This window comes from Lichtheimia ornata (genome assembly GCF_029851405.1).
Source record: "Lichtheimia ornata isolate CBS 291.66 chromosome Unknown scaffold00001, whole genome shotgun sequence".
NCBI lineage: Eukaryota > Fungi > Mucoromycota > Mucoromycetes > Mucorales > Lichtheimiaceae > Lichtheimia > Lichtheimia ornata.
Window position 1 is genome coordinate 181,443 of NW_026695321.1, and position 17,501 is coordinate 198,943.

Here is a 17,501-nt window from a genome sequence, read left to right on the forward strand (position 1 = left end):
AGTACTATTACAAAGGATTATCCTAGTTCTCTAAAACAATGCGGTATCTAGCTTTGCCATCTCGCATGGCTTGTACAGCTGCAGGAGCTTCCTTCATAGGATACTTGTTAATCCAAGGCTTCACACCAGTGTCGGCTGCAAATTGTAACATTTCTTCAATGTCCTTTGGGCTTCCAATGAAACTACCAGCGATGGTGACTTGTCTTACAGCAAGCAAACCTGCTGGGATACCAGCAAGAGGCTCCTCTGGTAAAGCAACCATAATGAAGTGGCCGTTGAAAGCGATGCTGGAAAGGAAAAGACCCCAATCAAAGTTGTTGCCAAAGCTGCAGCAGAGAATATGGGTAAAGGTGCCAGCGTGCTTTTTCATGCCTTCAACGTCGCTGGATACAACATAATCATCACAACCCAAAGCCTTGGCATCCTCACGCTTACGGTCCGAGCTTGAAATCACCACAACTTCAGCACCCATGGCCTTGGCAAATTGAGTGCCAAAGTGGCCAAGACCGCCTAAACCAATGACGCCAACCTTGCTGCCTTTGGTAACGCCGTATCGCTTAAGAGGAGCATAGGTGGTGACACCGGCACAGAAAAATGTGGCAGCAATTTCATTTGACATGTTATCGGGAACCTTGAATGCAAAGCGGTTGTCACCACGCCACTTGTTGGCATAGCCACCAAAGGTCTTGTCGTTGGTTGTTGTCCAGCGATCATTGTAAGTAAACACCACCTTACGTTGACAAAGGTTCTCGCTGCCGTTTTTGCAGTTGTCGCACTCTTGACAGCTGCCACTTTGAGCACCTACACCAGCACGATCGCCGACCTTGAATTGCTTAACGTTCTTTCCAACCTTGGTCACAACACCGACAATCTGGAATAAAAAAATTCATCCATCACACCTTATCAGTAGATCATCCAGCGCGCCCTTTGTCTCTGTTTAATATACTTTACCTCGTGACCAACAACGCATGGGTATTCGGTGGGGCCCCATCCACTGTCAAGAGTATGAATATCGGAACCACAGATACCACAATGTGAGATATCCATTTCGATGTCATCGTCTTCAAAGGTCTTGAGTTGAAATTCACGCCATTCAAGGGGTTGGTCTATAAACCAGGGGAAGGGAAAGCATGTCAACAATGATCCTCACCTATGAGACAATGAATCGAGTTACCTTTGCCTGCGCAAGCCCATCCGTGGAAAGTATCGGTCGACATGGTTATATAGTATTGAAGGTGTTGTATGAAAGATGAGAGTATGCTTGATGGATGATGATGGGTCTTTTTATATATGTCTCCAAAATCACTGATTTATAATCCAGGAGAAAGAGAGACGATTTGTAATCGGCCAAAAGGTACAAATAGTTCTATCGAGATCTCCAAACGTGCCGATGACGGCATATCCCGACGGTCATTGTTCAATTAGAGGATTTGACAAGTAATGTCTCGGCCACTTTTTTTTCATCCGCATTGTCTCCGATCAATTGGACAAGTGATCCTCGGGAAAAGATAACCCAGCTGTCAAAAACCTCAAATGCGTGCTCCCTTGACAATTCGGGACCAGGAGGTGACGAAAGCTCTTGCCTTGAATGAAGCACATTAAACATCAGCTATCGATAACCATTACCCAGGATGATTCTTTGCCAAAACAAAACATTGTTGACATGATCATAAATGGTAATAGAGGCAACATTGTAATAACAAACAAGGTGGGGTATAGAAGCACATGGCAAAGAAATGACACACAACAATGCAAATCAAAGAGTAGATACAACGTTGCTGCTCATATTCAACATCGAAGAAAAGACGTGTAGGTATTAGCTGACTATGAATTTTTCGGCTGACTATGCTAAAATCATCCTAGCAAATGTCCAATTAAAAGCGTTATCATTTAGCCATGCATGAGATGAATGATTAGACAACAGCATGCTCGTTATCAATATGCCATCAAGAGGCATCAATAAAGTGACATTGCCTTTGAGGGACTAAAAGGGTTCCGCTAAATGCCTTGAGCACCCTTTAAAAGCCTTTCAAGGCTTTCAACATTTTGCCGCGTTGTACCTTGAAAGCCTTCCAAAGGTATCCAAAGGGATGATGATGGTCACCCCATTCAAAGACCTCCGAGTGCTTAAAATGTAAAACAGCTGATTCATCGTGCACTGCTTTGGACGTATCTTAGAGTGCACAGCGGCTACCAACATGGAGATGATACATAAAGGCCTCTTGTTGTATAATACTGGATAAGGACAAAGTACCATCAATGACTCAATAATGAGATGTACATTGTGGATACGATGATCTTTATTAATTTTGCAGCATGTTGGAGCGTAACACCTGTCAACTTTAACGTAGCCAAATGTTCATCCATTATGAAGGTACAAGGTTTCTCCTCATGGTTTCACCCACACGCCATCCTTTGGTGATACAATTTTCGAGCGAGGCAAATAGCTCGAGGTCCTGGAGACTGTTTAGTTCGGTATCCCATGCCGTCCAAGGCCCTGGTATTGACCATATGCACATGCATCAGGGACCAAAGAAAAGGGGATTTTCATATCATCTTATATGTGCCGAGCGTTTTATGCCTTCCTATGTACACTACTGAAATAAAAAAGGGTCAAACACGAGCAGCAGCAGCAGCTTAACAATAACCCAAAAGCAACACATTGCATAAGAACATGATCCGTGCGATATAAGGGGCATGAGATTAGACGATCCATACATGTAAGATTACTCCAGATAGAGATACACAGCCCAGTTCATGATCATATACAGCGTATCGATGAGCCATTTTCTGCAAGGTGGAGTAAGGATCCCTTGATGAGGACCCTTCCTGGGTTATAATAACCATGTTCGTTTATGTGCATTTGGAAAGAGAGATCGTCATTTGTGTAATGTCATCATTGCTGCATCAAAATGCACCACTCACATTTACGAACACGTATTCGTATTAACTTCAGCTGCATAAAGCAACAAGGAAGAAAAAACGTGCCTTGTCGTAATAACTATTAAACTTAGATACACGAGGAAAGCAACAGCCGAGAAAGGACAACAGCCATACCCGTGAATTGACCACGCTGAATAGACAACTCATGTTCTCTCCTCAAGCATACCACACCTATAATGTTTATTGTCTCCTTTATATGAAAAGTGTGCTTTTGCTGTTACACATCCAAATAGGGGGAAGCAACAGAACCGCAAGGAACACATGTGTGGAACGTCCTAGTCGGGTCAGCAATCTTTTCAGGCACTCGGATCCGAATCAGTCAATGGATGTGCATGGGAGAGCCAAATGGGAGGAAAAAGGATAGTCAAAAGCATCCATCATAAAAAGGAGAAGGTATGTATACGGCTTCTTGTGTTGATGCTGGTAAGGGAGACTACGAATATGAATGTGAGCAAGTAAGATGGCATCTTGTTGACAACCAAGCCAAATGCAAAGTTAAAATAGGGAGGTCTATTCCATCACGGATGCGATGATATTATCATCGGACGGGAAAAGGCATGCTCTCATGTCATGTTTATGCGGTAAAGGATAATTGTGTTACAAGGAGAGGCACCGGGGTTTCTTTTGGACAATTGTCTCCTGCACCAATACAGATCGACCAATCTCTTCCCATCCTAGCACACGCACGCACGCTTTCTTGATGTACTCCCTTGTTCTCCAATGATACTTTCTATTCCAGCAGGGGTGAGCTCAAGTGTTGCTGAAAGAAAATTTACGCGCGTCCCCATACGAATACGAGGCTGTCGTGGAACATGTTCATCATCATCACTTGTGCCCGTGCATCCCTGATTCAGCTTTTACTGCTGCCAAGTATCATCGTGCACATTCTTTTTTTGTCAATCGGTCCTTCGTACTTTGTTCCCTATTCCTTTCACTGGGGGAGAAAGATAAGCGGGGTAATAAGTTGGGGTGGGAGTAGCACATCATGCGTTATGCATATAAAATAATCTTGTTCTCTTTGCACATCCGCTCCTCATCCACGCTCTTCTTCCTATTTCTTTGTTCTTTTGCATATCGAACCCTCTTCTTTAAGAAAATTTACAGCTCTTTATCACTTACAGGTATGTAAAAGATATAACCATTGTGTCTTTGTTTGCTAACGCTTTCATCTTTTTAGGATCAGTAGACCAATATTATACCAAACAATGAATTCCCAACTCGATTACACAGAGCAACAACATCACCAAACGCACACTGCTGCATTCATTAATGGTCATGCCTCGCCTCTTTCAAGCGGATCACCCAACCTTTTGTATTCGCAACAACCACTTGATTACTCGTCACCATCAAGCTGTGGTACAGCAGCACCACCATTACAAATGTATCCCGAAACGGCCACTGTTAGCAGCAACACGACACCTTTGACACCAGCTGTTTCGCCCTCCATGTTCGACGTTGCTCAATTTACTCCTCGCAAGTTTTCGGTTGATGTTGGCCCATTTGGTTTTGCAACTCAAGAGTACTTGCAACAGCAAGATGATGAGCTCTTTCGCCGTAGCTCAACTTGCACTGATATGTCATACAACGAGTGTATGCCACCACCTGCTACAGGCCATGAAAATTACTATGTTGATAGTTACACACAATTTTTGGCATCACCTGAAGCACCTGTGATCGACAATGTCAAGCTTGAATCAATGGATCAAGTTCAACAACAGCATCAGCAACAACCTGCACCTGCATCACAACCACGCATTCGCTCTTCTGGTGATGCTCCTGCTGTACAGCATAAGCACGTGTGCAAGTATGCTTTTTGTGGATGGAGTTTCAAGCGTTATGAACATCTCAAACGGCACATGTTGGTGCATACTGGTGAACGACCCCACGTGTGCCATTATCCTGGATGTGGAAAGAGTTTTAGCCGCTCTGACAACTTTCATGCACATTGCCGTACCCACAACAAAAAGAATGGTCTTCAAGGTACTCAAGGTCGTCGTCAATCACGTGTTTCCAAAGCAACGTCGACCACTACTACCACTTCTGCTTCATCTCTCGCTGCTGCAGCTGCTGCAGCTGTTGCTGTATCGTCATCGCCTTCTTTATCCACAGCGGATGTAACTGGTAATGTCGCGTTGGTGCCACAAGCTGATCATGCTGGAGCTCAGCATCAGCCCCTGAGCTTTGATTCCGCTGCTGGAGATTACGCAAATGTTCTTTACGATCATCGATCGCCCACCTACCAGGTAAGATGATGAAAAAAACACCATCGATAATAATGCTAACATTCAACAATGCACTTTATAGATGAACGAGAGTTTTCAATACATGCCATCGATGCAAGAACAAGGATTTTATGGCACCTCCGAATATGCACGTGTTTTGGATAACAATATGATGCTTGACCCGTGGGGCAGTTTGGCAGCTAGCATGCCATATGGCACACGTCATAATGGTGTTACCACTGGTTCCACCGCAGGATCTAACGTTGTTCAGCTCAAGTCGCACGTGTGTCCTATTCCTCAGTGCCAACGACGTTTCAAGCGTCTCGAACATCTCAAGCGCCATATGCGTATTCATACGCTTGAACGACCTTTTTCATGCACCTTCCCCAATTGCCACAAGACCTTTTCGCGTTCTGACAACTTGTCTCAGCATATGAAGACTCATCAGCGTCACGAGGATCGTCGTAGACGTCAACAGCAACAACAACAAGAAGAAGCCAACATGACATGCTCCTCCACAACCTCTCCAGCAACAACTTCACTTTCGGCTCTTACAGCAACACCTGAAATGCATGGCTGGAGCACTCTTTCTACTACAAACTCAGTCAACAACACACCCACAAGCGTTGGATGTTGATTTCATTTATGCTCAACATACCCTACAAAGCGATCTCTCTTATTCAATCTCTCTACTTTCTTCTACTACACATATACACGCACACGCACACACACACACTTACATACTCTCCAGCATCTTTTCTTTTTTTACATACGCAACTCCAGTTCCCCATTTCTGGTTACTATTTCTCTTTTTTATTATCAGCTCCTCCATTGCACACACACACACACACGCATCAAGCACATATATACACAACGCACACCACGTCGCCGTGTTGACTTCCCAATCTTGATTCTTTTTTCATTTCTTCTACCCCTTTTTTGCTTCTCCATCTAATCACTGCCCCCCTTTTTCTTCTTTGTATATTCTTTGTTTCTTTTTTTATGCCTTTCTTTTTTTGTCATTTGGGAAGCTCACGAGCACGTCTTTTATATGTTACTGCCTATATGAGACCTACTATATACCCCACCTCTACAAATTACAGTATTCCCCCTATCACTAATAGTATGGCGCCCCCATTGCGAGCAGATCTTAATCAACACACGCACACGCACACAAAATAATATAATACCAAGAATAAATTCTGCAATGTACTGAGTACAAATTCCATGACATGCTCCTTTATTCCCTTTGTTGATGACTCAACCTTGATATCCAAAACCCACTAATCCTCCTCCTCCTCCTTGTCGATCCAAGAAGCCGTCCCTGCTTCGTTATCATGATCCTTCGTTTCCAGTATACATAACCGCCACGCCATGTTAGATCCCTAATCGCTTGCGGATGGATGTCACTTGACCAAGCACTGCCCGCTTAAGCACTTGTTGGCTAGCTTGTGCCTTAGCTTCCACGACATTGAGCAATTGCTGATTCACAAGAAGTTGCCCATATTTGCTTGTCAACACCAACAGTATCTGAAGATTGGCTTCGTTCACCAAAGTCGTTGCCACATCGGACGTGATACCCGTTGTCAAGAGGGGTTGTTGACTCAAGGTGCGTTCGACGAATTGTTGTAATGCGTCACTCCAAGGCTTGAGAGATGCGTTGGTACATACGGCACGTAATAGACTTGTGCGTGATGTGGGTGTCAATGGCAGCTTGAGAAGAATTTGGACACGTGGACGAGTCAACTCTGGTAACATTGGGATCACCAAGCCATCCAACAACGACCGCTCAGGGATATGCTCGGTAACGCTTGTCAAGAATACACGCTTTTGTAGACTATCGACCTAGTGTGAAAATGAGAGCCATACCATCAGCCAAAAGTGGGGGTCACATTCAAAAGCGTATCGATACATACATTGGGAATGACCACGTGTCGAACAAGTGCACTGATGCATGTCATTGATGATAACGAAGAGGTGTTGTTGCTAATCGCATGACAAAGATCCATGATATCCTCCTGAGACCAGGTATCCTTTCTTTGTTGACATACATAATCCACCTAACACACCACAAATGAATACAATGGAACACTCCATAGGGTCATCATCCCATACCTGTGGTAGCGGCAAAGTAACAAGTCGTTCAAACAAGGCTTCACCAGAAAGAGGTTCAAGCTCCCTCAACAATGCCGAATAGTCGACGACTTTTTCCACTGCAACGGTTGTTGGATCACCTTGTGCATTGAGATTCTCTTGTTCTTGACTTGAAGTAGTAGTAGTTGTAGAGGCGAGCTGCTGCTGTTGCTGTTGCTGGTGCCTTCGTTTTCTTTTCACAGGGACAAATTCAGGACCATCGGTGTTGAGATGCCATTGTCGTTTACGAGTTACAGTTGAACAAGGGTCGAATGCGTTTATCAAAGTGGATGAGAAAGCAAAGTCATTGTGGCGTGAAAAGCCTGGCATTCAAAAGAACAAAGAAGACGGGCGTAGGGTTTGGACACAAAAGAAATGAATTTTAATCTGGTTCTATACAAGAATGAATATCTTCTCTCTCCACAAGAGTTGGGAAATGTATGGTACAAGCAATGGAAAGGGGGGGACGGGGCATATATATGTATATGTATAAAGGAAGAGAGGGAATAGGGCATATGTACTACAATGGTGCGGGAATACGAAAAGAAACGAAGAAGCATATTTACTGCGAAGGTGGAATATGAAAATCAAATGGTGATGGATGATGAGGATGATGATGATGCGTGGATGGTGTTGCATTAGGTGTAGAAGAAGCAGCAGCAGCGTTGTTGTTGGATGAGGATGGATGACAAGTGGTGGCATAAACATCCCAATCAGTCCATAGGATGGAGTTTGGGTGTGGGGTTGAAACGTATGATGATGATGAGGAAGTTGAAGAGAGTGAGTTGGCGTGTTGATGGGATAAAGCGGTGGAGCTATTGGTAGCTGATGGTGCGGGTGTATTGGATGATGCTAAAGACGAGTGCATTGAGCTAGGAGATGCTGTGATGGTATTGAAGAATTCTTGTTGTGGATTAAAGAAAGTGGCACCAGGCGGCGGTGGTGGTGGTGGTTGTCCTGATGTCATTAATGGAGCCCCTGCTACTGCAGCAGCAGCAGCCGCAGCTGCACTAGGCCAATCAAACATGTGTGAATGTTGTGCTGTTGGTGGTGGTGCTGTGCTAGTATGAGCATACAAGTCATTGGAATAGACAACAGGTTGTTGCTGTGGTTGCTGTGGAAACGGATGACCAAGCGTTGTTTGTGATGGTGGTGGTGGGGGCATTGCAGGAGTGAGTAACGAGGAGAGTTGAATGGTACGGAACATGGAAAGCACTTCATGTGCACGACGAGCCGTAGCCATATGCTGGAATTGTTGAACAAGAGCCATGGATCGATCGAGTGCTTCAGTGGTGTTGGGATCACGTACAGCATTTGCAAGATGAACCAAAGTACATTGATAAAGCGAATAGATCAAACATGTCGGCAATGTCAATGAGAAGCATGTGGATGGATCCGCTTCTTGTGGATGTGGCAATTGTTGACGAACGAGGTTGCCGATATTGGATGCAGCTGCTGTACAAGCATGGTGTGACATTGCATTTTGATTGAGGAATGGACGATGAAGTAATAAGACGACTGTGTTGTAATAGATCTCGAGATAAACTATAGCGAACATCAAGAAAAACGTCTTAATTAAAAAAGGTGCACTACCACCATATGACCTAACATTACCTTTTTGGGCTAGTGGCATATCCTCTTCCATAATACCCATCTTACAAGCTTTTAAACGGCGATCAAACGCTTCAAGCAGTGTGGGATCATCCAAGCTGGCATTGTTGTTGGCATGCTTGGCTTTGGGTGCATACAACGCCTTGAGCAGCCGCCCCAGAATTTCAGATAATCGTGCCATGACAACAAAGCCACGGTAGACAGGCTCCCCCTCTTCGTATACAGATGGCAATGAGGTGTCAAAATCGCGGTCAAGGATCGTCAATGGTCGTCCTCCTCGTGCACTTAGCCACCGATCAAGGATGTAACAAGCATAAAACACTCGATGGCGTGTCTCGATTTCGCAAGGAGGAAGCATCTTCCAATGAGAACAAGATCGATGCAGGCCCAAATCTTGTGCCATACGAATCGCCGTGCCAAGAGTAAACCACTGCGTTGCGTCGTCGCCACCATCGTCGTCAAGGTATAATGTCATCAATACTGCAGCCTGCACAAGGGACATTTTGGATCGTGAAGCTTCTCGTAAGCGTTTCATTACTTTGGCGAAGTAGAATGCAGCATATTGTTGATCAAGTTCGGCATTGTCTCGTACGAATTGTTGTGATATGAAACGAAGCGTCAATGCAAGAATGGCATGTACTAGCAACGTTGGTGGTTGTTTGGTTTCCAGGAAACGATTCTTGTTGATGATAGGGAAAGATGGATGTAGATGGGTAAAATAGCTATTGAAGTATACAATACAATACAATACACATGTTGTTCATGCATCAGTGATATGATTTCTTTGCACAATGCTATTACTTACGTGGCAATCAAGGAGTCGATTTGTTCTTGGGGTAGCTGATCCAATGTTGTGGATGGTAATAGACTTGTGGACTTTGCAGGCGTGGCTGATTCATCGTCCAAATCAATACGCATCGATACACCAATATCAACTCGTGTCTTTCGCACAACCATCAGCTCGCCTTGGGATGTGAGTTGTAATCCAATATGATCATGACCAGGCCATGTAATGTAAGGTCTCAGGCGAAAAAGATCGCTGTTGAGCAATTCAATACTTGCCGAGTGGCCAACATAGGTGATACCATCATTGTCTTTGATACCAAGCCGTGTTAATTGCTCTTCAAGTGCTGCTTCATTATCATCGCTACTAATACTGGCACTGGTACTGCGTGCATCATCTCCAATAATGGATGCGTTATCATCGTCACTAGTAGGGTCGGCGACCCCTCCGGTAAGTGGATATCGAAAATTGTTGCGTTCAAGTTCTTTGATGGATGTCTTTGTCAATGATGTCAACAATTGTTCCATCTTTTTGCATCGCTTTTCGAGATTGTCCACATAGCTGGTAATGGGGTGCGTGTGAGTAGGGAATCAAACAAAAAAGAAAAAAAGAAAAAGGAATGAGAGCTTACACGCTGGGTGGACCCCGCTTTTTGCGCACTGTTTGGAATTCACAGGTATAGCCCCACTATGTATTATTACAAAAATGTCAGTTACATGGATGGGATACAAGAATAACTGCTTATGTTGTTGTTGCATAAACATGGGATGGATAGGTGCACATACAGCTCTGCAATTGGAACATGGAGTTGATGTGTCTGCATCACAGCGTGATTTCCTCTTTCGACAGAAATCACAGCTCCGTTTAGCCCGTGTGCGTTTTAGTCGTGGTTGTTCTTGTGATTGCGTTCTTTTATCGTTGCTGTTCGCTGATGAATGTGGATGTTGTGCTTTCATCTACCATAGATCAAAGGTTCTGCAAAGAACACAAAAAGAGGCAAGGGGTAAAAAGGTAAAAAAGTGAAAGGAACCAGTTGTTTGTATAGAGTGAAAGTTATACCACGAAAAGTAACATGGTCTTGCGGATGTCGGATATTTATATACAAGGTACAAGAAAGCCCTGGCTGCTGTGTGTGTGTATGTTGTTGCCGGTAATACTAGCTAAAAATAGTGATCCGCAGTGTGCTTCTCTCTCATTAAATCACGCAAATGCTTCTCATTGGTTACGTGTGTCCAAGTTAAGGTTATGGATGTGTTTTTTGGTGGGTCATGTCGAGAGTGCACTGATGATTTCTTTCTCTCTCTCAATCTGCGGGTGTGGCTCTCCCCCATTATGGCTTGTAATCACCCATTCTTGTGGTTATTGTCTCTTTCTTTCTTCAATTGTCAGCACGTGGTGGTTAATGAATACCCTGCCATTTGCTCTATCACCCACCTCGCTCAGATTGCTTCTCCTATTCATCATTGCTCAGCAATTGGATGCGGCAATGCAAGTCTTTTGAGCCTGCAGCTATAGCTTTCTATTGTCACAACATGACCCTTTTCCAGTGTAACCACGTCTGTTATCATCTGTGGAACTTGGGGGTAATGATGAATGAAGGCATTGTTGGAAAGGAAAAAGTAGATGATGTGTGAAATGGATATGCATATCACTCCCCCAGATTATCCTCTCCAGATTTTGGGCGCTGTTCCCTTTTTTCTGTGCATCCCGCACACGAGACCCCTTCCCACCCCCACGACCCACAAACCTTTTTTCTTTGTTATTCATGTCGCCACCAGAGCCGCGTGTCTTGTGTTTGCTGTGTCGCTTGGCGGTTTCATTATGCTTTATAGTTGCGCCACAATGAGATAAATGGGTATCCTTGGCAAACAAACGATTGACATTGATTAATTCGCAATTGGCGGAAAAGCATTTCCGATAAAAATTTATGCCATTCGACTGGCTGATGGGTATGACAGCTTACAAACCATCTCTTTATCTCTGGCATCATCATCATCCCACTAGCTTATTGCGTTGCAAGCGTGTGTTGTCTCTCTTTTCCCCCATCATCATCATGCTCCGCTTCGGCGACCACACTGCTTTTGGATGAAGACACAAAGAGGGTCGAAATTTGCCCTCGACGTCATGTAACACAAGCAATGAATAAGTCAAGGTATCCTTGATCCGTTTTTGCGACTCGTTCACCACGATCATTTACTATACTACGAACATGGCCTCGCTGCTGCAGCTGCTCTTGGCAAAAATAAAAATCTATTTTCTGCTCCCCCACATATAATGCCATCATCCTCATTTGGTCATGAACCGATACAGCTTACATTCATATGTCTTTGATATGGCTGCTGCTGAGCCTCTTGCCTATGTAAAATAAGCAACATTCATGTGCGCGGCATTGCGGGCTTGTGTGTATTAACATGTTGCCGCATCCATTGTGGCGCATAAGCCTGCTCATCATTGCCACCCTTGTAAGAGCCAAAATGAAGCACACATCCATTGATCGCTTACATACACCTATCAAATCACCGGCAGTACTATTGCCGATTGTCATACCTCGTCCAATTGCATATAGGTATATTGCGTGGGACGATGGCGTGATAATGAGCCTATCAATGTGTGTATTGTAAAGGCGTGCATAGATCTTGGCATTGGGAAAAGTTGTTGTGTATGGTGTATGTTTTTGTCTGACATAGCTTCTTGTGAGTAATCCGAAACTGTGTTTCTGTCAAACATGGTGGCGCGCCACTTGCCATATGTGCTACCATGCTGTGTCACGCGACGCACACACAAAAACACTTGGCACAAGGTGCCGAAAAGGCGTCATCATTGCCAGATTCTCGAACCTTCCTCTTCAACCAATCCAAGACATATATGGCTGTAAAGATATACATGGATAATCTCAATGCAGAGATTCATTCATATAAGTCTTTGATAAATAATACTCCCGCCTAAGGGGAAATTGGATGTCGGGATGATGATGAATCATTTTTCGGTCGGAATGGGATGCTTTTTTTTTGCAGCAACCTGCAAACTAAAATAGCATAACAACAATCGCACTGAATCACTTTCACATGATCCTTTTGCGTCAATGATCAACTCATTTACCACGTCAATTTCCAGTTCTAGACTTTTTGCATCATTCAAATCGCTGATGTTATCGCTATTCTCAGCTGATGATGTATATTTCAACAAATTGGATAGGCTATGTATATATATAGAGTGGTGGGTGTTGTGTACATTTTGACAAGCTATTGAGATGGTTTCGGTTGATTGGATTGTTGTAAGATGTGACGCCAAAGAAAGAGAGGGAAAGAGGAAACGCGTATGTGGTTGAGGAGGGGGATGCTAAGGGTTGTTCATTGGACCTTGTTGGTGCTGGGTTGGGGTCGGTGCTCAGAGAACCCTGTTTTTTCTTGATCGTTGTTGTTCATTTGTACGAGCAGGGTCTCCACATCGCCGAGCTGCTTTTGTGCCATTTGCATCATCTTGTTGTGGTTGGTCTAAATTGTAGGGGAGAAGATAAAATTAATGTCATCGGAATTGGATGGCAGGAGAGGAGCCATGTGATGATGCTCAATGATGATGAACCTACCTCCTCCTCTGTAGCAACAACCTTCGTTGTGGATTCAAGTTGTTCACGCAGGATGGCTTGTAAATGTGAAATTTGTGCAGCGATCTTGTTGATATCAACATTTGTTTTGCCATTGCCATCGACACGTTCTTGAATACCAGCCAAAACGGAAGCCTGGCTATCCACGAAGCCGGTAATGCGCTGTTTGTGCTGCTCCTGTAATTCCTGTTGGTTACCGAAAAATACAAGGAAACTATATTAGGGCCATATGAACTTTTTAACGTCACACGCACATTGCCAACAAACCTTAATTTCATTCTCGTAGCGGCGTGCCTTTTCTTGAGTTGCCATCAAATCAGCCTGTAACGCCTCGACTTGCTTGCTATGTTTGTCTTGGCACGTTGCTATTGTGGCTATCGTTGTGACATTACCACATTGGTTAATATTGTTCTCGTGATACACACGCACCATCATCATCATCATCATCATCCCCCCAACGCTTGGCTTTGTTGCACAGACACCCACCCACACACACACTCACCATCTTGTTGTTGCAGCTTGGCAAGCTCGGATGCATGCTTGGCACGCATTTCCTGGATGATAGCCTCATGCTCTTTTTTGCTTATCTATTGACACAACTTTGACATTAGCCACATTCTCAATGCGATACTCATATCCTTGATGCATGACAAGGAGGCTGTAAAGGCTTTTTCTCTTACCTGATGTGATCCGACGCCGCCAGAATTCTGTTACACATACAAAACATAACGCGTCAGCGATCTTAAACCTTGATTCACACAGCCTGGTTTATCGTTCGATCGATCTCCTACCTGTTCACGTATCCTCTCAAGCTCTTGTTCATGTGCAGCATTCTCACGATCCCGCTGCAAGGTATATTGCCGCTTCATTTCTTCCATCTCGGATTTGTGTTTACTAACAATGCGTTCGACTTCTTGTTCATGCAGCTTTTGAAGCACCTCCTATATATGTAAAGGCTTAGGTAAGATACCCATATATATGTATACGACAATTGAATGACTTGCCTCTACTTGCTCTTTGATAACACCAACATCGCCTTGACGATCCGATGCCATTTGATCCAATTTTTGCTGCAATTTGGACGACCATTCACTTTTTTCTTGCTGGTACTTTTGGATCTGATCCTCCATATGAGCCATGCTACGAGCGTGATGCTCCTGGATTTGCTGTTCAGCTTGTCGATGGCTGGCAGTCAATTGCTGAATATGCTTTTCATGTTGGGCTTTGAGATTCATCTCTGTTTCCATACGTGCTGAAGCAGCTGCTGCAGTTCTCGCACTTGAAAGACCCTCTTCATGCAACTTGCGTAATGACGCCAACTTGGCTTCATGTTGCTCACTCAATGTGCGCTCCAAATCCGAAAGTTGACGCTGCGATTGGCTTGTGTGTTCCTCCATAGCGTGTGCATGCTTCTTTTCAAGGTCCTCAAGCTTTTGCCAATACTCGTCTTGGAGAAGTTTCTATCGGAGGCAAGTTGTTAGCTTCCCACCTCTTTCATCATCGTGGTTGGATGTATAATAAAATAAATACCTTTGTCTTTTGACGCTCCTCATTTAGCTGACGCTGATATTCTTGTTCCAATCCAATCTTGGAATCACCGATTTGTGTTCTCAAGCTAGCAACCTTAACCATGACACGTCGATTGACTTCTTGAAGATTCTTGATTTCACCATCAAAATGTTGCTTCTCCTTAGCGAGTTGCTGGTCATACTTTTGGCGGTATTGAGTCTATGACATAAAAGGTAAGCTTGTGTCACCGATCTCGTGCCTTGTTGAAGCACAAGTGACATCTCCACTTTTTTTCTTACCTCTGCTTCAGATCTAGCCTTTTCCACATCTTTGGCATTTTTGTGTAATGCATCCAAAGCCTCTTGGTGACGTTTCTCAGCCAATTTGATGGCATTATCATGTTCCTTACGCAAAGTAGCCAACTCAGTCTAATAGCAAAATGAGTGATGATGGTGATGGTTAGCTGGTGGTGGATCAGGGGACTCGTGTGATCCAAGCTTTACTTACCTGATGATTGGCTATGATGGATTCCAACTTTTGAGCGTGATCCTTCTTAAGCGCTTCCAATTGCTTATCAGATGCCTCACGTAATTCCTTGATTTGGTGTTCATATTCCTCCTTGAGACGAGTCGACTCTTCTCGGACATGCTATAAATGTACATGTGGTTAGATTGTTAAGAAAGGAGAAAAGTAGGCGTGGTCATATGCCACAACAAGTCCGTATCTACCTGCAGTTTCTTTTCCAGCTCGGCATTTTGTTCTTGAAGCACACTTTGTGCCTTGTCTGGTAATTGATCACGCAGCGAGGCCAGCTGATATTCGTATTCATCTCTCAATTTCTCCATCTGCTCGGCATGTTGCTGGTTTAGCTGATTGCTAAGGGTCGTCATGCGCTTTTGGTGTAGCTGGTGCATGTCCTAAATAGCCTCTTGTCAATGATTCATCCCACTTGTTGTATTGCATGTACACATACCTGGATGCTTTCACGTAGCTCATCCATGTCCTTGTTGACTCTTCCAATCTCGCCCTTTTTGATAAGCAATTGATTTTCAAGGGCTTGCTTTTCATCCTCAAGTCGTTCACGCAAATTCTCCATGGCATCTCGCATGTGCTCCATGGTACCTTCATGCTCACGCACCAAGTTGGATTTCTCCTCTTCGTATTGGTTCACGAGTTGCTCCGCATGTGTACGCGTCTGATCCAATGCCTTTTCAATCTCGGAGACCTTGGCTTCAAGGACTTGTTTGTCGTTGGTTGCGGATGTTGTTGTCTCATTGAGTTGTTGTTGCACGTGTTCAAGTTGCTGACGAATCTCATTCAACTCATCCTCCTTGTTCTTGAGCAGAGTTTGCTTTTCTTCAAGTTGCTTGGAGATTTCTTGTTGCTATAATGTTATGCAAGATGATGAATAAAAAGAACCACAACGTGGATGGGAGAGAGTGTAGTGGATTGGGTGTGGGTGGGGGTGAGAGAGGGAAATGATAAATTAGGGAGGAGCAATTAACTTGCTTGCCCGCCTTCTCCAAGGGCAATGCATGCATGCATGTGTAAACAGGCTTATGCGTGTACATGTATCCTCTCTCCTTTGATCAAGTAAAAAAATACATACCTTGTCAGTCAAAGTCTTGATTTCAGCCTTGAGATCACTCATTTTGGGTAACGGCTCCGAGTTGGGTGGTGAAGGTGGTGCCACCGAAAGTCGTCGACCCGACGTAACCGTGGCAGATGATCGTCGAGTACCCAAAGTGGTAGTCGTAGCAACCTTGTCAGTGGTAGATGTAGGACTGATCCTGGCACCTCGACTAGCAGTGGTAGCTGTGGTAGCTGTGGTGGTGGTGTTGTTGTTATGAAGGGATGATGCCGTAGCCATGGATTTTCTTCTTGTTGCAGTGACAGGCGGTTTAGTAGTAGATGTTGCTGTTCTACTACTTTTCACAGTGGTAGCAGGTCTTGTAGAAGTTGCAGTGGTAGAACGAGGCGTCGTAGTAGTGGATGCTCTGGTAGATGCCTTTTTGACAGTGGTTGTAGCAGTGGTGCCAGTGGCGGGTTTGGTTGCCTTTGGTTTGACAGTGACACCTGCAGCAGCCAAAGAAGACGCTCTTCGAACCTTGGTAGCTTCAGGCATGTTGTAGAATGTCAATTGTCAGAAATGAACGCAATGAGGGAAAAGGGAATAGAGGAAAGAGATAAGAATGAACAGGGTTTAAAAGAGTGAGTGAATGAGTGGTTCTTTGTACATGCATGCAAAAAGAGAGTGTACCACACCACCACACCCCCTTGTTCCCCAAAATGGATCCTACTACTGCACATCACACACACCCGCATACACAATGTGCTTATACACAAACCTTATCATTGTTCAAGTCATTCGATGCTCCTGGTGTGCTTTCTTTGGATAAGCACACATATTCAACACATGACACGTCTCTTTATCCGTATCACCACCACCAGTAACAACCTCTCATCTATTATCGAACACATCTTTGATTATCATCATCATCATCATTATGCATAACAACACAACACATCCACATGGTGCTTTTCGGATTGTGACGAAACAGTTGGTTTATCAAACACGCTGTTGGGGAAGCAGGGGGCTTGTTAAGGGAACACATACACACATACACAATGACATACGTATCATTATTAGTACACATTGTATGACATCTTTGGCTGATTGTTGTGTGAAAAGAGC

General features: G+C 44.2%; 5 protein-coding genes across 5 annotated transcripts; 1 reads left to right on the top strand and 4 right to left on the bottom strand.

Moving 5' to 3' along the window:
• Window positions 1-22: 22 nt before the first annotated feature.
• Window positions 23-1,217, bottom strand: O0I10_000069 (uncharacterized protein; the record flags this gene model as incomplete). The annotated part of the gene is made up of 3 exons (XM_058480184.1): window positions 23-871; window positions 952-1,106; window positions 1,175-1,217. 3 exons carry the CDS (start codon window positions 1,215-1,217, stop codon window positions 23-25), a joined length of 1,047 nt encoding a protein of 348 aa, XP_058348707.1.
• Window positions 1,218-4,148: 2,931 nt separating this feature from the next.
• On the top strand, window positions 4,149-5,802 carry O0I10_000070 (uncharacterized protein; the record flags this gene model as incomplete). The annotated part of the gene is made up of 2 exons (XM_058480185.1): window positions 4,149-5,186; window positions 5,248-5,802. 2 exons carry the CDS (start codon window positions 4,149-4,151, stop codon window positions 5,800-5,802), a joined length of 1,593 nt encoding a protein of 530 aa, XP_058348708.1.
• Window positions 5,803-6,542: 740 nt separating this feature from the next.
• Window positions 6,543-7,628, bottom strand: O0I10_000071 (uncharacterized protein; the record flags this gene model as incomplete). Its single annotated transcript, XM_058480186.1, has 3 exons — window positions 6,543-7,010; window positions 7,082-7,225; window positions 7,281-7,628. 3 exons carry the CDS (start codon window positions 7,626-7,628, stop codon window positions 6,543-6,545), a joined length of 960 nt encoding a protein of 319 aa, XP_058348709.1.
• Window positions 7,629-7,860: 232 nt separating this feature from the next.
• On the bottom strand, window positions 7,861-10,649 carry O0I10_000072 (uncharacterized protein; the record flags this gene model as incomplete). Its single annotated transcript, XM_058480187.1, has 5 exons — window positions 7,861-8,843; window positions 8,913-9,631; window positions 9,715-10,254; window positions 10,325-10,380; window positions 10,479-10,649. The coding sequence occupies 5 exons, from the start codon at window positions 10,647-10,649 to the stop codon at window positions 7,861-7,863; spliced, it is 2,469 nt and encodes an 822-aa protein (XP_058348710.1).
• Window positions 10,650-13,043: 2,394 nt separating this feature from the next.
• On the bottom strand, window positions 13,044-16,931 carry O0I10_000073 (uncharacterized protein; the record flags this gene model as incomplete). The annotated part of the gene is made up of 13 exons (XM_058480188.1): window positions 13,044-13,187; window positions 13,280-13,483; window positions 13,565-13,671; window positions 13,800-13,884; window positions 13,978-14,004; window positions 14,089-14,238; window positions 14,302-14,757; window positions 14,828-15,025; window positions 15,106-15,234; window positions 15,314-15,454; window positions 15,535-15,723; window positions 15,780-16,190; window positions 16,416-16,931. The coding sequence occupies 13 exons, from the start codon at window positions 16,929-16,931 to the stop codon at window positions 13,044-13,046; spliced, it is 2,757 nt and encodes a 918-aa protein (XP_058348711.1).
• Window positions 16,932-17,501: the final 570 nt, after the last annotated feature.